Source organism: Mesocricetus auratus, unplaced genomic scaffold, assembly GCF_017639785.1.
Source record: "Mesocricetus auratus isolate SY011 unplaced genomic scaffold, BCM_Maur_2.0 Super-Scaffold_100011, whole genome shotgun sequence".
Taxonomy (NCBI): domain Eukaryota; kingdom Metazoa; phylum Chordata; class Mammalia; order Rodentia; family Cricetidae; genus Mesocricetus; species Mesocricetus auratus.
Genome location: NW_024429195.1, coordinates 35,538,790 through 35,561,534, shown reverse-complemented (window position 1 = coordinate 35,561,534; position 22,745 = coordinate 35,538,790). Strand labels below are relative to the sequence as shown.

Sequence of the window (22,745 nt, the reverse complement as noted above, 5' to 3'; positions counted from 1 at the left end):
GTGTGGGGATATTGGGGATTTCACTGCTGAATCATTTGTACTCAAAAGCATCCCAACATAAACAGAAAATTCAGTTATTGGCTGTATGAAGAGTCTAAATTTCTAAATTCTCCTATAAATCACCCAAGGAAATATGGCATGGTTGTTTATTGTGTAATTGGAGCATTTGGCTAGAGGCAGGAGAGATGCTATGAATTCAAGGCCAGTCTGGGCTGTGTAATCATTTCTAGGCCAGTCTGGGCTGTAGAGTAAGGCTCTTTGTCTCAAAAAAAACAAGGCTAGGGAAGCTGGCTCAGTAGATAAAGTGTTTTCTGTGCAAGCATGAAGATTTGTCTTCATATCCGCAGCACCCACAAAAATAACAACACAAATCCTTGGTGTGATAGTGCATGCTAAGATTCCAGCGCTGAGGAGACAGGAGGATCCTGGAGGCTTCCTAGTAGACCAGTCTAGCTGGATGGCTGAGCTCCAAGTTCACCGAGAGGCCTTGTCTTTAAAAAAGAGAGCAATAGAGGAAACAGCCGTGTTAACCTCTGGTCTCCACACACATTCACAAGAGCCTGAACCAGCGCACGTGTCACACACACACACACACACACACACACACACACACACACACACACACACACACATGCACACGCACACAGTATGCATTTTACTATTTTCTTTACAGAAGAGGAAAACTGAGTCATTTCATGAGGTCAGACAGCTGAGTAGGCACCTGGACAGTGTGGGGAACTAACTCCAGATTAGAAGCTGTAGAGGACTCCATGCCTTCCTGACTCCCAAGCCAGGTGGGGAGGAAGCTGCTGCTGCCACATGACCAGACAGTGAAGGCACCATCTGCTTCTGTGACCCAGGCTCATCCATCGCTCCCTTCCCTCTGCCGTCTTCCCATTCATGGCTCACCTCTCGCCCACTGTGGACCTGAGGTCTTAGGGAATCCTTCCCGATGTCGTCTGTGTGCAGAGCTGCTCTCCTGAGGCACCAGGCAGCCCCACCCTGTGAACAGAAGCTCAGGACCACACTGTGGGGCTGAGGAGGCTGCCAGCTCAGAGTTAGCTGCAGTTGCTCTGTACACCTCTGGGGTTTCTGAACCTGCAGCCAGGCCTCCCAGATCCGTGAGGGCTCTTGGTGAAGTTCAACAGTGCAGGGATCATCCAAAAATCTGTCTGCAGGCCCCAGCCACTGGCCAGGGGATAAAAAACCACCGAAGGAGCCCGGCCATCAGAGCAAGACCCTAGCGTGTGGTTTGAAGAAGCTCGAGGGGCCTTCAGTAGTTTCGACTCCCTGAAGTTACTCAAAGGCCTAGAGAAGGAAGGAAGTCGGGCTTGCTTCACTCGGCACCTCGAGGACTGTGTTCACTTGGGGAACTTCTTTCCTTGACCTCGGGACTTCAGTATCAACAATGGGCAGCACACCCTGAGCTCTTCCTACACCCCCTTGTCTACCTGGGAGCCTCTTGACCCCAGTGACACAGGTGTTGCTTTTGTTCTAGGCTTATCATAGAATGCGGAAGGGTAGATAAGATGTAGTCAAGATTTTTAGAAAGCTAAACCCCAGACGCGGTTTCCTTCTTACTTTCCCACTGTGCTGACTCTACATGAAAGGCATCCAGATGTTCAGCCACCCAGGGTAGGGGGAAGGGGAGGGGGAGGGGTGAGATGGGGGGGCAGTGCAGGGGCACCTGCAGGCAACTCCCTGAAACTCATAAGGAAAATGGGTTAGGAACCCTTCTGGGAACAGAAAACAAGAGCCCTTCACCTGGCTCCCAGCGCCTTACGTAAGGCTACAGTGTGAACACTAGGTAGATCCATGCTGACTTGGGATAGGGACCACACAGACCTGTCCAGGGACCAGTTTAGACAACTGAGATAAAAGCGCCTCTGATGGTCTAGTAGGCCTGCCCCAACCTGGGCCCCAAGGGTTACATGTGGCCCAGGATAGTTTGAATGTAGTCCAATGTGTTTATACATGACAGCATCATGTCACAGTGTCAAACAGCTGGACACCTCCTCCTGAAGCAGTGAGCAAGTAAGTCTGCATGAGTAGTGCCGTCGTCACAGGACGAAAAGTCGACTTACAAACGAGTCAGTGCACACCTGGAATCCAAGCACACTTTCTGTGGACAGAAATGGTGAGAGGTGGTTAGGGCCCAGGCCTGCCACAGAAATCCCTCTGTCCTGTGCTGTAGCTGAAGGGTGGCCAGCATCACGTGACTCTTGTGCTTTACCCGAAGATAGCTTAGTTGTTCTTACTGGCTCACTCCCTTCCTTTTCCTCCTAGTCCATGAATATTGGTGTAACATCTTTCCTGGACCAATTGCAGTGTTAAGTCCTGGTGCTATAGCAAGTTAAGAATTAATGCCCGCCCTCACAGTCTAAAAAAGAAACCTCGACCCAATAATTTAAGTGTGATGAGTGATGAGAAGCAGTGCTCAAGGTATCTTTATGAAAGTGGTATCTGAGCTGGGCGGTGGTGGCGCACACCTTTAATCCCAGCACTCGGGAGGCAGAGGCAGGCAGATCTCTGTGAGTTTGAGGCCAGCCTGGTCTACAGAGTGAGTTCCAGGACAGCCTCCGAAACAATACAGAAAAAGAAAGAAAGAAAGTGGTATCTGGGCTCAGCTGCTTGCCTGGCATGCATGAAGCCCAGGGTTTGAGCCCCAGCACCCCAGGGTGGTGTACGCCTGTGACCCTATCACGGGAATGTTGAAAGTAGAAGGATCAGAAATTCATTCTTGTCTACACAGTGAGTCTCATGTCAACCTAGGCTATGTAAGACCATTTCTTCAAGAAAAAGAAAAAAGAACAAAACAAACAAACTTTAAAAAGTGACGTCAGAACAGAGCCCCTGAAGGAAAAATAGGACTTAGCTAGACAGAGTGCCATGGTTGTGGAAGTCTAGAGGGACAGGAGGAGAGGGCTTTTGGAGAGAAAGTGCAAGTTAAGGATGCTGGTCCCGTCAAGGAAAACAAGCGGGAGGGCAGAGGATCCTGTGGATCTCCCGGAACGGGGTGGATGCTGAGTTCTCCCAAGCCGCCCCCCTTCCTCGGCAGAGAGGCTGTGCTCGGTAGCTGCTCCTTATCTTCAGCCGTCGGTCCCCTGGGGTGGGAGTGGGGTGGCATCATGGTTTTGCTTCTTGTGCACTGTGATTTAGTGAAGATTATGTCTCTGGAAGCTGGGAGTCAATGGCCTGGGCAGCCAGGAATCACCTCGTGTGATATAAGCTCCAAAGTTGGAATTCCTACACATGTGCTGCCTGTGCTGGTCGGCAGGGGTCAGGAGACATGCCTGATGGCCAACCTGCATAAAGGCCTTTAGTTTTAAAAAGCAGGTAAAGCCTGGACCTACTTCTTAGTGTCCTCCCTGGCACTTTGCAGTTATCAGTTGTACAGTATGTATCTGGTAAATGGAAAAGTGTCTTCTATCTAATTTACATGGTCATATTCTTATTCATACAACCTAGGGCCATCTTGTTTTACATTTATAAAGGAGGGTATTTCCAGCACACTGCCTCTTAACCTGTGATTTGTTTAGTGAAACATAGTATGAAGACTGAAAGATATAAGGGACAAGAGAGGTTCATACCTTTCTTTCAAAGAAGCAGTATGACAGAATTTTGTCAGTCGGGATTATGCATGTGTGTATGTATGTATGTATGTATGTATGTATGTGTGTGTGTATGTATGTATGTACGTATAAATGTAAAAAGAATTGATTAGAGTGGCTTGTAGGCCGTGGTTTGGGTAGGCCAACGGTGGCCATCTCAGCCAAAGTTAGCCATCACAATAATAAAGCATAGTTTGCTTGCTATTGGTTGTTAATGCACATAGGATGTTGGATGATTTTAAATTCTACAAGGGATTTATCATACCACCCTTCTTTAAAGATTTTTTTATTTAAATTGGAAACAAGCTTGCTTCACATATCAATCCCAGCTCCGTTTCCCTCCCCTCATCCCCCCCCCCAGCTCCCCCAGCCCCTCCCTCACCTAATCCCTACTCCATTCCCCAGAGAGGGTGAGGCCCTGCATGGGGGATCTCCAGGTCTGTCATTTTGTTCAGGGCAGGGCCTAGGCCCTCCCCCAATAGTTCAGGCTGAGAGAACATCCCTCATTGTGGGATGGGCACCCAAAGTCCATTTGTATGCCAGGGATAAATACTGATCTACTACCCAAGGTCCCATAGATTGCCTAGGCCTCAGCACTGACACCCACATTCAGGGGGGGTCTGGATCAGTCCCATGCTGGCCTCCCAGCCATCAGTCTGGGGTCTAAGAGCTCCCACTTGTTCAGGTCAGCTGTTTCTGTGGGTTAAACCAGCCCAGTCTTGACCCTTTTGCTCATCAGTCCTCCCTCTCTGTCATTGGGTTCAAGGAGTTCAGCTCAGTGTTTAGCTGTGGATGTCTGCCTCTGCATCCGTCACTGGATGAAGGTTCTGTTTCCCAGACTCTCTGGCAGTTGGGATTGTAGGCTGGCACTCCACAGATCTATGTCTAATATCCATATATGAGAGTGAGTACATACCATGTTTGTGTTTTTGTGACTGGGTTACCTCACTCAGGATGGTTTCTTCTAGTGCCATCCATTTGCTTGCAAATTTCAGGATTCCATTGTTTTTTTCTGCTGAATAGTACTCCATTGTGTAAATGTACCACATTTTCTCTATCCTCTCTTCAGTTGAGGGACATCTAAGTTGCTTCCGGTTCTGGCTATTACAAATAATGCTGCTATGAACATAGTGGAACAGACATCCTTGTTGTATGAATGGGCATCTTTTGGATATATGCCTAAGAGTGGAATTGCTGGGTCTTGTTGTAAACTGATTCCCATTTTTCTGAGGAATCTCCATACTGATTTCCAAAGTGGCTGTAGGAGTTGGCACTCCCACCAGCAGTGGAGGAGTGTTCTCACCCCTTTTTTTTTTTTTAAATATCACCCTTTTTCGATGTTTTTGCTTTTAATAAAGTAATTTTTCTACATTTATGCTCCATTTTACAAAATTGCCTTAAGCCATACCCCATTCCACCAGACATCAGGTGAGAACTCGAGGCTTTGCAAAGTTGTAGGTTCCTGTTGCAGATGTGTCACACAAGATGCTGATGTGCTCGGATTTTGATGGTCACCAGGGTATAAGCACTGGAGACTTCAGGCCCTTGTTTTTATTGTCCATAAAATGTTGGGCATAGTGCTTTAATGGGACACCTCACGGTGACCATGGTCTTAATTCGCTTTAGGGATACATGACCTGGAAAGCACATGGCCACTTCACTGGTGAGTATGTCTTTCTTTGTTCTCTTCCTCGTTGAAGCCATGAAAAGATAGAGTGCTCCAAGTGCTTCCTCCACACACAGAAGACCCAAAGAAAACAACAGCACCAATGGGAGACTCAGCTCAATACATGCCTACTCGTTAGCCCTAACAGCGTCACCAAGTCTAATTCTACAGAGAAGACCCTATGGCTGCTTTGAGAAAACGGATCATCTGATTTTTCTTTGCTGACGCTAAGTAACAAATCACCCTTTTCAAACGTGCTCAGTTAATGTATGTTGTTTCTGATCGCTTCTCAATTCAAAACCCAAAGGGGAAAGATGCCCAGGCCTTGCTCTTGCACGTGAGGTCTTTTAGAATTTTAGATGGGAGGGAGTGGTTCAGAGCGAGAGAGAGCTCACTTGGTAAAGTGTTTAGTGTGCAAGAATGGAGGCCTAAGGTTCACTCTCAGAGCTCACTTAAGCATGAAAAAAGCCACGTGTGTTGTTGGTGGTACAAATTTGTAATCCTCATACGAGGGAGGTTGGGAAAATGGATCCCCAGGGCTCACCAACCTGCCAGCCTCGTCTAATTGGTCAGTTCCAGGCCAGTGAGAGACTGTCTCAAAAGCAAAGTGGTGGCATCTTGAGGAATGCCTGTCAAGATTGACCTCTGGCCACTACATACATGTGCACACACATACTTGTACCAAGAGACACCCGTGTACACACACAGCTCTGTGTTGCATCCGTAGTCAACCTGTGATTGAAAACTCCCCTTGAACTGGTGAAGCCTGGCCCCATTGCTTCCTTCTCACTGAGCACATGGATCCCTCTTTAGTCTCTGGAACCACAAGACAAGACGCCAGAAGCCTGTGGTTTCCCGGATTGCCCATGCTCCTTCTGTACCAGTGGTTGAGTATCTTGGTTGAGGGTCGGGGAGAGACAGTTGAGATAAGCACCTGGAAAGGGAGTCTCTCAGCCTTTACAGATATGTCTCACGAAGACATGTCCTTCTCCCCAGTCTTGGGGACCAGACTTAGGACCTGATGAGTGCTACGCAAATGTTCTACCACCGAGCCACTGTGAGCCCTGTGACATCTTAAGCTGGGACCAGCGCTTTGGGAGGTTCACGTGCTTTGAAAAGACTTCACTTCTGGGCTCAGGCGCTCCATCTCTAAGGTTTTGGTGGGGCCTCCCAATATCTACCTAATCTTTTGAACCCCCTGCATGTGTGTGTTTGTGTGTCTGTGGGCGCATGGGCACATGCATATAAAGGTCAGAGGCCAACCTCAGTGCTCTTCCTCAGGAGCTGCCCGCTTTTCCTCCTGAGAGCAGGTCTGTCACTGGGCTAGGCAACCTACCAGTCTCTGCCCTTCCTGCACTAGGATTAGAAGCACCGCCATGCTTGGCCTGACACGTGGGTCCAAAGTCAGGCCCTCCTTGTGCGTTCACAGCAAGTTCTTTCCCCACTGAGCTATCTGCCCTCCCCCACTTCTCTGAGACAGGTCTCATTCTGTAGCCAAGGTTGGCCTGTAGCTCACCACACAGACCACGCTGACCTCACACCCACCAAAGTGCTGGGGTTACAGATAGGCGACTCAACACCCGCTTTATCGAATGTTAGTCTGATCCAGTCAGCCAAACCTTGGCTCTGATCTCCACCCTCCCTTGCTGAAGGATTGGTGGTCAGGGTGGAGTTTGTGTTTGTGTTTCCAAGAGGCAAAGTGAAAGCAGAAACAGCAAGGGAGACCTGTCACCAACGACCATACACGAACCACACTTCAAGGAGAGGCTAAACAGCTGATGATCCCTAGTCTTCCCAGCCCTCCTGCTGTCTGATCATTTCCTCCACCCGCCTTTTTTTGAAGCAGACTCTTATCTAGGCAAAGTTGGTTTTGAACTTCCGATGCAGTTAAGGATGATCTTGTACTTTGATGCCCCTGCCCTGACCTCTAGAGTTGCTGGTTTTATAGGCATGTGCCACCATGTCTGGGTTTATGTGGTGGGGACGGAGCCCAGGGCTCCCTACATAGTAGGCAAACACTCTATCAACCAAGCTCCACCCCATACCTCGCTGTGTGTACTAATAAAAAAGAGCTTTGTCAAAGGAGTACATAGATGGTTCCTCTGGCATTGTCTCTATCCAATAGAGTGCATGAGCTGGATGTAATTATTAACTTATTTTGGATTTCCCCCTTGTGAAGATAGAGGGTTTCCAAACTTGGGAGGTGGTAAGCGTTTTAAGCTTTCCAGGAAGAATTTGTTGAATTTTTCTTGGGAGAGGGGAGAAGGGGTGGGGAGTAGCTGGGAAGGCTGTGAGGCCTCTCTTCACCTACCTGGCCTGACCTGAGGCAAACATTGTCCTCCTGCAGACAGCAGTGGGCATGGCTTCCAGGTTATGCTATTTTTGAGGGACCGCGTTTGTTCCAACCTTGATAGTGCAGATTATCAGTCTCTGCAGTGCCTCCTTTCCCTGGTCCCTGGAATAAATTAGCCTGAGTGCTGCAATGCAGTTTCCATGCCAGCACCACTTAAACCATGTCTGTAATGCTGGCACTCAGGCAGGAGGATCAGAGGTTCAAGGTCATCCGCAGCTGCATAGTTTGAGGCTAGTCCGGGCTGAGACATTGCCCAGCGAAACAAACAAAGCATTAGCTCACAGGGCCAGTGCTCATTTGAACTGCTTGGCATCCTAATGAACTCTCCTCCCCTTCTAGAGACATTTGAGGTGTCTGAGTTACAGTTTATGTCAGAGACCTTGGCTCCAAGAAAGGGAGAGACTCAGAAAGGTATTGAAAGAAATGTCATTTAAAATGAAAAGAAGGGGACTTTTGATGAGGAAATGATGGGGCAAGGATCCTGGGGACAGAGAGGGGGCCAGTGTCCTGCTATGGAAACAGGAAGCAGCCTGAGGAGGGGAGCATGTGCTGGCGTTCTGATGGGGACCTCGTGCAGCACTGGGATTTCCTGGGGATTTTTCTTCTAAGATAGGTCCAGGGTCTCCGCCCACAGTGGTGGAATTGGAATATTTGGGGCAGGGCTCACAGCTCAGTGTTCCTGAAAAACAGCATTAAGTGAAGTGCAGGCAGAATTTAAAAGGAAAGTGTCTGTGCATCATGTATTTATCATGCTTTGCCTTGTGTTTGCTTTTGTGTTTTGAGGCACTGTCCTGCATATATAGCTCTGGCTGGCTTGTACTTTCTCTGGCTAGCCTTGGACTTTTGGCATTTCCTCTCTACAGTCTCCTTAAAGTTGGATTTACATATGTGTGCAGAGTATCACAGTGCTGGAGTTACATACATGTGCAGATAACCACAGTGCGGGAGTTACACATGTGCATTTAGCCCCAGTGCTGGAGTTACATATATGTGCAGATAACCACAGTGCGGGAGTTACATGTGTGTGCAGATTACTACATCTGGTGTGGAAGATCATATGCTTTCCTTTGGTTAAGGTTTTGTGTTCATGACCTGCAGCTCGTGTTAGTAGGTATTGACCTTGAATGCCTGGTCTTGCTGCCTCCATAGCCTGAGTGCTAAGATCACAGGTGTGTGCCACCATTCCTGACAAGGAAAAGAATATTGTTAATGTGTAGTAATCTTGTATTGGAAATAATCGCTAATCCACCAAAACCATGGCAAATGTTCTGAGATACCAAAAGCCTCGCTTGAGGGTTTCCTGCTCAAATGAGGTAAGGTGAAGCCTCAGTGTGGTGGCATTGGAAGAGAACAGACGTATTTTAGGATGGGGTGGGCATGGGTTTTAAAGCCATCTTTAAGTTCTACCTCTGCAGCATACCCCACATCTTCTTTAGGTAAACCCAACCCACACATACATAAACAACATACCCAGTAACACACACACACATACGAGTGTGTGTACCCCCATAATCTCAGTAGAGTTAGGAGTTCCCTGACAGTCTAAACAAATTTGATACCAGTCTGCCTGGGTTACATGAAACTAGCCAATAACATACGTAAATTTGTAAACAAACGTACAATGTGGGTAGAGTAGAGCATGTGGAAAAGAGATCAAGAAAGGCCAAATATAAGGGGCCCAGGAAGGACTGGGTGCAGGGAATGGATATGAGTTATTAAAGAGCATATAAAGGCAAATTATTTTTCTAGTTCTGTCATTAATTGTTTTATTTTGGTTGCAGGTAAGTGTATTAAAGTGTATTTAAAACTAACAGTGTAAATCAAATGTGAATTCAGAATGGCTAGATGTCTGGACTTCTGGTCTGGTTAATTTCAGTGTGATGGTGTGTGTATTGACTGTTAATCCCAGACTTCTGGTCTGGTTAATTTCAGTGTGATGGTGTGTGTATTGACTGTTAATCCCAGACTTCTGGTCTGGTTAATTTCAGTGTGATGGTGTGTGTATTGACTGTTAATCCCAGAATTCTGGTCTGGTTAATTTCAGTGTGATGGTGTGTGTATTGACTGTTAATCCCAGAATTCTGGTCTGGTTAATTTCAGTGTGATGGTGTGTGTATTGACTGTTAATCCCAGAATTCTGGTCTGGTTAATTTCAGTGTGATGGTGTGTGTATTGACTGTTAATACAGAATTCTGGTGATTAATTTCAGTGTGATTGTGTGTGTATTGACTGTTAATCCCAGACTTCTGGTCTGGTTAATTTCAGTGTGATGGTGTGTGTATTGACTACTTCTGGTCTGGTTAATTTCAGCTTAATGTGTGTGCGGATCCTATTGCAAACGGGTGCTGATCGCCTATGTGCAAATATGCCTGACTGTTTGTGTGCAAACGTGCGCTGACCATCTGTTTGCAAACATGTGCTGACCGCCTGTGCAACTAGGAATGCTGTTTACTGTGATATAGTGGCCATGCTGACTGCTCTGATGTCAACTTGACCACAAACTAGAGTCTACTGAAAGGAGGAACCCTTAGTTGAGAAAATGTCCCCATAAGATCCAGCTATAAACCCTTTTCTTAATTAGTGATCATGGGGGAGGGCCCAACCCTTTGTGAGTGGTGCTGTCCCTGGGCTGGTGGTCCTTGGTTCTATAAGAAAGCAGGCCTAGCAAGCCAGAAAGCAGCGCCCCTCCACAGTCTCTGCATCAGCTCCTGCCTGAAGAAACCCTTTCCTCCCCGGCATGCTTTTTGATCATGGTGTCTCGGCACAGCAACAGATAGAAACTGTAACTAAGGTAGTGATAGAATGAAAAATAAAACAGCACATTATTTTCGTGTCTTGACTCCTGAGATGCATCTGGGTTTTTTGCTGTTGTTTTGTTTTTGGGTTTTGGTGCTTGTTTTTTTTTTTCAGATCAGAAATAGCATGAAGAGCAGGGATAAATACAATCTTGAGAGATGTCGCCACCTAGTGGAAAGAGCGGTGTAACCCCACTCATGTCAATGGAGGAGTAGAGCATGCTATACTGAGCTGTATTTCCCAGGCCTTTTTTTTTCTGTTTTTTGTTTTATGACAAGGTCTCACTGAGTTTCCTAGGCTCTACTTGAACTGGCTATGTAATCCAGCAGGACTTTTGAATTTGGGATTCTACCTCAACCTCCTGAGATTACAATGTGTCCAGCCCAAGTAATGTCTGAATGGCCCACTCAGGCTCCGAAGCAAGTGGAATTACAGTCAGACTTCCCATTTAAAGCTCAGAGATTCGGTAAAATCAAGCATAGGAGGGGGCAGAGAATGAGAAGGTGTGAAGACTGTGAACTGTAGCTACATACCGTAATGGTCTTGAGCGTGGCCGTGTCATGATCAGAGTTCTGGAACGTTTTACAGAATTATGATTACGAAGAACACAGCCATTGCAAAGTGTGCCCTGGGAAGAGTCTCAGAAATGCCCCAGAGTGTCTGGACAAGGCTCTGTGCTAACCGAGCTTTCCTCCTCCAGTTAAAAATGACGTTTTACCAGTGTTCTAGCAAGTACATGCATCCCTTGGGCTTAATGGTGGGCTGGCACAGACCTTTTCAGCAGAGGCAGCTGTATTTAAAGAATTTTGTGGTCAACGTGAGACTAGTGAATTGGTTAATGGTGTTTAGTTAGCTTTTAACCAGAGCTGACATGAATGGTACGTAGACTTTCAGAAATAAACCCCCAAAATTCATTATGGAGCCATTGTGTCTTAAGGAGAACCTACACATTACATCAGGTGATAAGTTCGATGTCTGAAAACTATTTTTGTTTTGTTTTGCTTGTTTTTGAGATAGGCTCTTGCTATGTGACCCTAGCTGGCCTCAACCTGTATGGGCCACAGATTGGTTCTGTGCTCCCAGAGTAGTAGGGGATCCAGAAATGTTAAACACACAGGGTTGTTGCTTCAAAGACAGAGATATATAACCTGATTTCCTCCCAGAAGTCTGAGAATGGATGTAGTTTATAGCTTGGTGACCTCTGTTCTATCTGCATGAATGAGACCACATCAGATCTTAAGATGTCATATGCACTCCATCTATAGAACCCATCTTTATGGAAGAGGTCACATGTAGTTTACGGAGTTATAAAGTTTCGAGGTAGCCACCCCTTAAGTTTTATTGTGCTCATGGTATTGAGTTAATTATCACCAGGAAACTTTTTCCCAAATTTGCTTTATTTAACTATGCCTAAAATAACCTGTCTGGTGTCAGACTCTTGGCGTTTGAACCAACAACAGCTTTTGAGTTGTGTTGAATGAGACTTCTTTCTTGCCTCACATAGTTTGACACTCTGCTGACCTTTTGTGGTCACAGAGACGATCTCCCCCAATCAAACTCCGAGTCCTCCTGCATCAGCCTCCCCTGGGATTATGGGTGTCCACCCATCATGGTTGGTGTCCTAGTTTGCTTTTCTGTTGCTGTTATGAAACATGACCCAAAGCAACACGATAGGGGGCTTATTTGGCTTACACATCCTGGCTCCAGTCCCTGTCCAGGGGAGTCAGGGTGCAGATCTGGGGAGGAAATGAAGCAGAAGTCCCAGATCACAAGGCTGTCTCACTCCCTCTGAATGGTACTCAACCTGCTTTCAGAACAACTGCCCAGAGTGGCGGCACCCACCGTGTGCTGGGCTGCTCACATGCATCACCAAGCATGAAATGCCCCGCACATGTGCTCACAGGCCGATCTGATGGAGGCCGTCCCCCAACTGAGACTCCCTCAGATAACTCTGGGCCGAGCTACGTTAACAGCTGAACCTAACCAGGAGAGCCAGCTTGAACGTCTTTTAAGCACTTTTGTTAGTACCAAGTTACTAACTCTGCCTATTTAACGAGAAAATAAATGATTTATTTTTATGTTCTACATTTAATTTCTTACCTATTTCTGGTTTGTAAAAATGCTAATTTTTCTCCATAAATGTTGAGTGGCCTTTAAAATGTGATGCCATCCTAAAATGACACCACTTTTGTCTCGGCAGATACAGGCTAGTTCCACAGGTCCACTTTCCCGAGCAAATTTACGATGTCATCCGTGCCACAAGATACTTCCTGCAGCCAGAAGTCTTAGACAAGTACAAAGTAGACCCTGGCAGAGTCGCTGTCTCTGGAGACAGCGCTGGTGGGAATTTGGCAGCTGCCCTTGGACAGCAGGTAACAGCGCTGCCGCAGGGTGCTTGAGCTTGCAAGGTTGGGGGAGGGGCATGCTCTGCAACTCTCGCTTTCCTCACATGTACAACCAAGCTGCTCACCCTGTGGCTAGCACCCTCATTTGGTTGATTGCCCTGGGAGCAGTGGGCACTGAGGAGTGTCCAATAGCCCTACCTACCTGGTACTGTCTGACTTGCAAAATGGGAAATTTTGGCTTAAATTTCTGTTGCTATAGTTGTTTTCTAAGAGTTTTAAGAGAAATTAAAATACTAAGCTGTTTTCCAAAGTTTTATTATTATTTTGTGTTTTTGTTTTTGGGAATAGGATATTATGTAGCCCAGTGAGTGTCCAATTTTCTATGTATTTTCTCTTGCCTCCACGACCCCCCAAATGTTAAGATCACAGGCCTGTAGCACCACTCCCAATTTATATTACTCATGTTTTTGAGACAGTGTCTTGCTATGCAGCCCAGACTGGCCTAGAACTTGTGCTCCTGTTGCCTTAGCCATCTGGAGTGCTGGGGTTGGGGGTTCATACCACCATGCCTGACTCATAGGCCTCAAACACAGACAGGATTCCGGCTCCACCTTGGAGAGCTACAAGCCCATGCCTGGGTCCCTTTGTTCTGTGTGAAGACAATGTCCTCTAACTGCAGGAGTGTTGCAGGACTTTGTGAGACGCATACACACAGTGCTTACACACATCTTACTAGGAGATGGGGCTCTAAGCAAAATGAGGGTTGCTCAGTTACCCTGATGCCGTCCATTTTCTTTTGAGACACGTGGCATCTGCCTGCAGACTTTTAAATGCTGGAATTACAAAAAGGGGCAATGTGGTCACCCTGTGGAGAAGCACAGGTGAGCTGAGCTTGCTGGCAAGGGAAGTTATATCCCTTCCACTTCAGGCTCACTCTGGGCATGCGCTCATTGCTTGCCTGTATGAACTCACTGTCCCAGGGAAGAGACTGACAGCTTGTCACGGAGTCCCACCACCCTGTCTGTATTCACTCTCTATCCTCTAAAAGAGGAAGATTTGAGATTTTTTTTCCTACTCCAGAAGCCATTGCCATTTGTCGTCTTACAGGGATTAAAAAGTTAAATAAGACCCACAATTTATTCACACATAATATGTAATGAGGTAAGTATTAAAAGATAGAGAGAAACAAGCGGAGTGTCATTGGGGGTTTAGAGGCCTCAGGGGTCACGTGACAGTGAATGCACTCAAAACCGTGAGTCACAAACAGCAGACATTCCTTAGGAATTGCCCAGCAGCTTAGAAGGGCGTGGTGATAAGGAATGCTTTCTTTGGTTCTAAAACACCCCGATCATTTATTTAAAACATTCTGTAAGCTGCTTTCTATAAAAAGATCCATGCAAATGACATAATACGTTTCTTCTATTCTAGTTTACTTACATTGCCAGCCTGAAAAATAAGCTCAAACTGCAGGCTTTAATCTACCCAGTTCTCCAAGCTTTGGATTTCAACACGCCCTCTTATCAGCAGAACGCGAACACTCCCATCCTGCCACGCCACGTCATGGTGAAGTACTGGGTAGATTACTTCCAAGGCAACTATGACTTCGTGCAGGCCATGATTGTGAACAATCACACTTCCCTTGATGTGGAGAAGGCCGCAGCTCTCAGGGCCCGTCTCAACTGGACATCCCTGTTGCCCCCATCCATCAAAAAGAGCTACAAGCCTGTCATGCAGACCACGGGTGATGCCAGGATCACCCAGGAGATCCCTCAACTGCTGGATGCAGCTTCCTCCCCGCTCATCGCAGACGAGGAAGTGCTTCAGGACCTCCCAAAGACCTACATCCTCACCTGTGAGCATGATGTCCTGCGGGATGACGGGATCCTGTACGCCAAGCGCCTGGAGAGTGCAGGTGTGAACGTGACCTTGGACCACTTTGAGGATGGCTTCCATGGTTGTATGATTTTCACAAGCTGGCCGACCAACTTCTCTGTGGGAATCCGGACTAGGAATAGTTACATCAAATGGCTGGATCAAAACCTGTGATGGAGTAAAACGCCTTGGAAGCGCGAAGCTCTTGGCCTCCTCTGTTTGCTTTTCAATCATTGGCACTTTTCCTAGTTTCTCACGAGTACTGGAATGTGCATCCTGCAGACCTTATAATAATCTACATTTTAAAAGTGACTCACTGACAAGTTTAAGAGATTCTGGGCCATTTTCTCTATTTTTTATTGTAGCTCACGTGGTACGAATGGTCACAATTTGAGGAGCTAGAAATAGCCCAGGTCCGGCCTCTATTGTGTCCTTTCCACAAGAACTTTTTCTGGCTATGGGTGAGGTAATAACTTCCGAGGAACTAAAAAGAATGAGAGCTTTTCTTCAGTTCCTCAGGTTGAAGTGGGGTGCAGAGCAGGGTCCAGGGGACACTCTGAGGCCAGCACTGGGGTCTGTGCGTCCTCTGCCTCAGACAATGGTTGTGTTTCCTGTGGGAATTTTGACAGGGTTTCTAGCAGGCCATACTTCTTTTCAAAAGCTTTTCTTCTCCCAGAGTGTTAATTTATGAGCAGGATGCTGTACATTCAGTGGGGGCTAAGGGCTACTGGGAAGTTACTTTCTAATCTTATTCTGAGAAAACAAGAGGCTGCATGTACTGAATATTTCCCTGAGAAAATCTTTTGGATTTATTTAATTGTAGAGTAAGTTACTTATTATGAAATAAGTCAAGATAGACAAACAAAACAGCCTATTGTTACTTAGGCACACTCCTGGCATAAATTACTAAGAGTGGTATGTATATATTTGTAATAGTGAGGAAATAAACCCTGCTTAATAAGACCTTAAAATTATGAGAAGTACCTTTAAAAGGGCTAGTCCATTTTTGGAAGAAGGGCTAGTCCATTCTTGAAAACCCAACTTTTTCACTTGTATGTAGCTGAAAATTAGAGAATTTTGGTATAGTGTATTGTTGATTTTTTAAGTTATTTAATGTTAATATATAGCTAAACATGTTTTTTCTGAAAGATATCTATTATAAAAAATTTAAGATAAAAGGCATTTTAAAAGGAAAACTACCATAGAGTTATATCCATGTGTAATTTTGTGAATAGCTAGATAAATTATAGCAGTAAGAATCAAATACTTTGATATTTATATGCATATGTAAATTACAGTAACTAGAAACATTTTTACTAGTACAGACATCCAGATAATGCTGGCTGATCATTCTAATCCAAAATCTGAACTATCCCAAAACCCAGATGGCACAAGTAGAAAATTCCAGACCATAGAAGTTTATTTTATGCATAAAATTATTAAACCTGTTGTGTGAAGTTACCCTCAGGCTATGTAAATAAGGTGTATAAAAAGCACAAATGTATGTCTTAATTAGACTTGGGTCCCATTCTCAAAAGATTTTGTTATATATATGCAAATATCCCAAAGTCTAGGAAAATTCAAACTCTGAAACACTCTTTCCCCAAGCTTTTCAGGCGAGGGATACCCAACCTGTAATTTAAAGATACATATACTCACCTCTGCCCATGATGGCCAGGAGAGTCCTCATGGGAATCCCTGTGTGTGAAGGGTAGACACCAGCACTGCCCACTCCCCCGAGTTTCTCCGTGTAGGTCTAGACGTTCCTACTGCCCAGTCTTACCTTCATAAATGGTCTTCACTGCCAGTGTGGGCATCTTGGGCATAGGAAGGGATTCCAGATTTGAGTTGAACACCCTGCCCTCCTTCCTGTCACCCAGCTTCTGCCCACGATCCATGCTACAGTTAGGGACTGTCCAGAGGGCATTCAAATGAGTCATGACACAGTAAGCCATGAAAGGAGAGCAGAGCTTTTCCACTCTTTGAAGCATGGGTGCTTCCTTTTTCCAGCAACGAGAACAAGTGGAAAGTTTCACTCTGGCTTCCATTTATTGTTAAAGCTACTAGCATCTTTATATGTAAAACAAATGTAGCAGTGTGTGTGTTTGTGTGTGCTGTTGCGTATGAAAATAGTCTTATAGATGACCTTGCTGATTTGCTCAGTCACTGTCTCTGGTCTCCCTCTTGTCTAAAATTTGAGAGCAGAATTGAGATCGCTTCTAACATCAGTCTTTTCTATGGTGATTTTTGATAGGTCATAATTCTGAATACACCAACATAGCCATCTCTAAGCACTGATTTTGCTTGTAAATAGATTTTTAAAAATTGGCCACACAACATCAGTGCCTCCCTCCACAGGGTTACCATTGCTCATATTTAGGATAGAAATTGATGCCCATCTTCAACTGAGGTAATGGGGGGGGTGGAAATCACCGGGCATTTTTAAAACCTGAAATTTTAGTTCTTATTTGAATGCCAACCATCTTGTCAAGGTGCTGGGAATGGAACCCAGGGCCTTACATGCTTGGCAAGTGCTTGATCCTGAGCTACATCTGGAACCTCATTACTGTTTTCTTCTACGACATTTAAAGGCATGAAATATATTTCAACTTTACCTCTAAGAAAAAGGAAAGTTAATATATTCACAAAGTTCCTTAAAATGGTACTTTCTTCCCAAACTATGAGCCAAAGTCGGTAGAAATCACACAATGTTGTCCACAGATGCCTGAAGAGCTCTCGAGGATGAAGGGGGAATGAAGGGGACAAAGGGGCCACACACTGTATCTGACAGAATACTTGGGGTTTTATTCTTACAGGGATGCTGTGCCCCATAGTCTTTTCAGTATAAGGTAGTTTGCTTTCCTTTCCCTGTTTGATGAAAAGGTTGCACTTTGGAATACTAGAATCTTTGAAATCAGAGCATTAACAAATGAAGGACAATAATGAGATGCTGCAAAGTGTCATGAAGATTCATCTTGTGTTTTCACAGTCATTTGTGAGGACTCGAAGACTTACATAATGATTGTGAATGGAATGTTTTGTGTAAGACATTTTAACCTTTGACTTTGTGCCGATTTCCCACTGCACAGGGGAAGACTGATTTTATGAAGAGTTTTAGGAACAATTGTATTTTATGGAATGAAAATCCAGTATAGTACTGGGAAAGTTTGTTTGGCATCTTGTTTGGGAATAAACCGGGTACATCTGGAAGCACACCTCTGTCTCTTGTTCTGCCTACACTTCTGGTTCCAACTGGATTCACTGACCCCTTTCTTTGTATCCAGGTCCAACCCCCAAGTTCTGTCCCCCTAGATCGACTCCAGCTGTCTTTGTGTCACAGACAGGTGGTTCTGTGACATCCTTGATGCCACTAATTTCCTGTTCTGATGCACTGTATTTTCCATTGTCCAAGTGAAGCCTGCCGCATGTCTATCCTAAGTGCTGACATTAGAAAAGATGAGTGTGGGCTTGAACCATCTCAGCCAGAGAAGTCTTAGTAATGAAAACAAGTTCTCAAGCCGACTCTGTTATCCCATTTCAGACTTGAATATTAGCTTAGTTCATATCAATATTGACTTAGTCACTATTCTGTTGCTGTAAAGAGACACCATGACCAGGGCAACTGTTACAAGACAAAGTATTTAACTGGGGACGTGCTTACAGTGTCAGAGCTTAGTGCATTATCATCATGCCAGGAAGTACCACATTCCACTCCTTGGTCCCCATAGGCTTGTAGCCGTATCCTAATATGAAAATGCATTCAGTCCAACTTCAGGAGTCCCTATTCCTAGAACAAACAGCATGGTCAGGGCTGTCACAGCAATACCCCACTTCTGGTACCAACTTCTGTGATAGACACCATTCTATTGTTGTGAGGAGACACCGTAACCAAGGTAACTATTGTAAAACAAAGTTTTTAACTGGGTGCTTGCTTACAGTTTCAGAAGTTTAGTTCATTATTGTCATGATGGGAAGCATGGCTTCATGTAGGCAGGTACGGGAACAGAGGCTGAGAGGTATATTTTGATCCACAGACAGAGAGAGACTCTGGGTTTGGCATGGGCTTTTAAAACCTCCAGACCCACTCCCAGTGACACATTTCCTCCAACAAGGTCACACCTCTTAATCCTTCTAATCCTTTCAAATAGTGCCATTCTCTGGTGACAAAATCCCTGAGCCTATGGGGACCATTCTTATTCAAACAACAACAAATACAGGAATTTGGAAAGCTTTTCTCCTGACTAAATTGTTCATATTGGTGTCATATGGTCACATTCCACTTAACACATGCCTGTACAGGGGTAAGGCAGGAAGACCCTGGCACACACACAGAGGTCCAGGCAAGTGTGCAAATTGGGCTTTCTGGTTAATTAATGGCTATTTCATCCTCTCCTATAAAACCTCTGGTGTGGTGTGCTTTTTGGAGACAGCAGAGGGGGACTGTGGATACTGGGGAGCTGAGAGAGTGCCGGCAGGTCTGACTGCACACAAAGCTCCACTCCACATAGAGCCATGAAGCTAGCACGGTGGGATCTGCCTGTGTTTGCAGCACTTGGAGATCCAGGCAGGATGACCAGAAATTCAATAGCATCTTTAACTATACATAGGGAGTTTGAAGCCAGCCTGAGGCACATTAGGCCCTATCTCAAAAGGAATCAGAATCACAACACCAACAAAATTAAGATCCATCAGTAGTTCTAAACAATTTCCTTTGGGACTTTTTACTTACTTATTTATTATGTATACAATGTTCTGCCTGCATGTATCCCTACGTACCAGAAGAGGACACCAGCTCTCGTTATAGATGGTTGTGAGCCACCATGTGGTTCTGAGAATTGAACTCAGGACCTCTGAAAGAACAGCCAGTGTTCTTAACCGCTGAGCGATCTCTCCAGTCCTCCTTTGTAAATGTTAAATACAATCTTAAACTTTTAAAAACAAGTGAGGTTTTTTGTTTTGTTTTTAATTGCTGGGCCTGTACATGTTTTGTGAATCTCTACCACTGAACTGTCTCTCAAACCTTCTGATTTATTGTTTTAAATTTTATTTCTTTTTTACGTCTTAAGATCTTACTCATTTTGTGTGTTTCCGGTCTCCATTATGCCATGAAGCATATGTGAAGATCAGAGGATGACCTTTGGAAATCAGTTCTCTCTGTCCCCAAACTTGGGTCATCAGGCTCGGCGACAGATACCCTTTACCCACTGAGACATCTTGCCGGCCCCTAATACTGTTTTCATTCTTTTTTATGACCGCTCCCCGCCTCCTTAGCAGTACCTTAGGTTTTCTGATGGAGCCACTATTTAGTCATCTAACGTTATGAATAATACGCCTGGAACCTCGGGCGACGAGGCAGAGGGACAAACATGCCAGGCAGACAGAGCTTAAGTGAGAAGTTTTATTAGATAGGGAGGGAAGGAAAAGGAAAGAAAAAAGAGGTAAAGAGACACAGAGACAGAGAGAGGGGGCAGAAGAGAAGAGGGACACAGGAAAAGTCTGCTCCAGGGAAAGAGAGCAGGAGGTGGGAGGAGGTCTTTCTTTTAGAGGGGCCCTTTGCACCTGAGCTAACCAGGGTACTGCCTGAGTGCATTCTGCCAGGTGACAGGGGCAGGCCAGTATAATGCCTGAATCTTCACATCTAAGTTATTGCTTTTAATATCAGACTACCTAGTTCCAAAGATTGAAAATGTAATTTTTAGTAAATGTCCATGGCACATTCAGTCATGTCGCTCAACACATAATTTTGTCTCATTGGACAGTGAGAGAGGGCTGGTGCCATCCGCGGCCTATTTGGGTGTTTTAAGTGGGGGGCTCACTGTGAACACTTCGGGTGAAGCTTTTCCTTCTCCTCAACCAAGTTCCCTCTCATCCCTACCTTCAGCTCGGGCCTTTTCGTTTCAGGCTTGCGTTTCCTATTGTTTTCTCTCTCGCTGTCTGTCTGAAGTCAAGCTGCTCATTTGCACGCTCGCGTTCGGTTTTCCCTGCGTAGGTTCTGTGTGAGCGGGGGCCTTGCCTGTCGTTTCTATTTCATAGATGCTCGGAACGCATAGCAGACTTTGCTGTTTGAAAGAGGTCTCATGAGTCCAGGCTGGCCTCAGTCTTGTTGTGTAGCAGAGGATGACCTTGAATTTCTTGGTCCTTCCTCCATCCACCTCCCAAGTGCTGGGATTACAGTTGTGTGTCGTCACACCCAATTTAACACAACAGACTTTCCAAAACAAATGTTTGCCATAAATAAATCCTCCCCAAGGAAAGTCCACCCTGCAAGCATTGTATTACTAGTCTCTGTGTTTCTCTTAGAAGTAGCACGCTAGTATCAAACGCAGTTAAGGTGATGTGAGGTCAGATGAAGAAGGTCATCCTTGACCACACAGCAAGTGCAAAGCCAGGACCTGTTTCAGAAAAAGAAGAAGAGACTTACCTACAGAACCAAACTATTTTATAGAACATACAAATGCTGACATTTGTGTGTTGAAAACAACCCAGCCTTTTCCTCTTCACAGTACTGGGTCAGTCTGAGGGCCTCGGGCATCCTAGTTGAGTACCAGTCTTCGGAGCTGCTCCCCAGCCCCTCAGAGCATGAATCTTGTGGTCTGGGAATGCGCTGACGGTGTTCCTTGAAAAGACTTAATGAGCATGAGGGATGTAAGCTCAGGCTTTGCGATAGGTCTTCCACCACACAAGGCTCAGATTCGTGCGCTCACCTCCTACGGGGTCAGCCTGTCTCCACGGTGTTGCGCTGCTCCATTTAATATCCCTGCTTCACTTGTTTTACACAGTCCTGCTTCGACTGTTACAACTTCCCCTCTTACCCAGATCTGAATTTGTAACATTTTCTTTTGAAAAAAGAAAGGTTTTGGTGATGGATGATGGCACACGTTTTCAATCCCGGCACTCAGGAGGAAGAGACAGGTGGATCTCCGTGAATTCAAGGCCAAACCTGGTCTACACAACAAGTTCCAGACTAACCAGGACTAACATGGTGAGATGACACCTTGTCTCAAAACAAAATGTGGGTCACAGGTATAGAACTGAGGTCAACAAGTTTGGCATCAAGATGCATGTTGCTGCTCCCTCCCATTTAAAAGTTAATTATTTAAAAATTTTAGCAGGGCAGTAGTGGCACACACTGGAGGTGGGTGGATCTCTGTGAGGTTTTGGCCAGCCTGCTCTACAGAGCAAGTGCCAGGACAGGCCCCAAAGATACAGAGAAAGCCTGGCTTGAAAAAAAACAAACAAAAAAGGTTTGATAAGTAAACTTGGGTGGTGATGGCACACGCCTTTAATCCCAGAGGCAGAGGAGGGCAGATCTCAGTGAGTTCAAGGCCAGCCTCGTCTACAGAATGAGTTCCATGATAGTCAAAGGCTACATAAAGGAACTCTGTCTTGAAGACCAAAACCAAAAATTTTAAAAATATGTGGTCTCAGGCTCATTGTGTAGATCACCCTGAACTTCTGGTCCCCCTGCCTCGACCTCCCAAGTGCTGGGATTACCTCTCCAGGCTTCTGCTGTACTGCAGCTTCCTGCCTGCTAGGCAAGTGCTCAGCCAACTGACCCATGTGCCTCTTCTCCCCGACTCTTGTTGTTTAAGACACGGTTTCACTTGGTGTCCCGTCCTAACTCATGCGCCTACTAAGTGCTGTAGTTGTAGGTATGTGGTATGTGTTATTATGTTTGGTTTATGAGACTTTTTGTCATAGATGTCCTCTTTCTACCCAATGCTCTAAATCTTATCCCGTGAAAAAAATACTGAAGCCTACGATAGAAGTTTAAAAAAATAAAATAAAACGAAATAAAAACATCTCCAGTAGGTGCCAGCAGAGGGCGCCCATGAAAGTCAGCGACATTAGCCACCCCACGGCACACTATTTTCCCTAAAATTGAAAAGAAAACATTTCCCAGTAGTTTTCCTTTACTTATAAAAGATGAATAAGAAACAATGTCATAGTCCGTCACAAAATAAATTAGGTGTGTTTTTGCAGTAGAGAAAAATTTTAAATTCTCCTGCGTACCTGAAAGAAAATGAGTTTTCCAAACAAACAAAAAGGACTCACACTAACCCTTTGTTGGAACATGACTCATCTCTCTGCTCATCAAAGGG

The 22,745-nt window shown here is 45.4% G+C and overlaps 1 protein-coding gene across 1 annotated transcript in view; it reads left to right on the top strand.

The window, feature by feature from the left end:
- The window catches only part of Nceh1 (neutral cholesterol ester hydrolase 1), a 63,006-nt gene extending 45,148 nt beyond the window's left edge, over window positions 1-17,858 (top strand). Inside the window, exons 4-5 of the mRNA XM_005069758.4 lie at window positions 12,627-12,798; window positions 14,200-17,858. Of these exons, the coding sequence (XP_005069815.1) occupies window positions 12,627-12,798; window positions 14,200-14,817 (790 nt within the window). The 3' untranslated portion in view covers window positions 14,818-17,858. The remainder of the gene's footprint in view (window positions 1-12,626; window positions 12,799-14,199) is intronic.
- The last annotated feature ends 4,887 nt before the right edge of the window (window positions 17,859-22,745 follow it).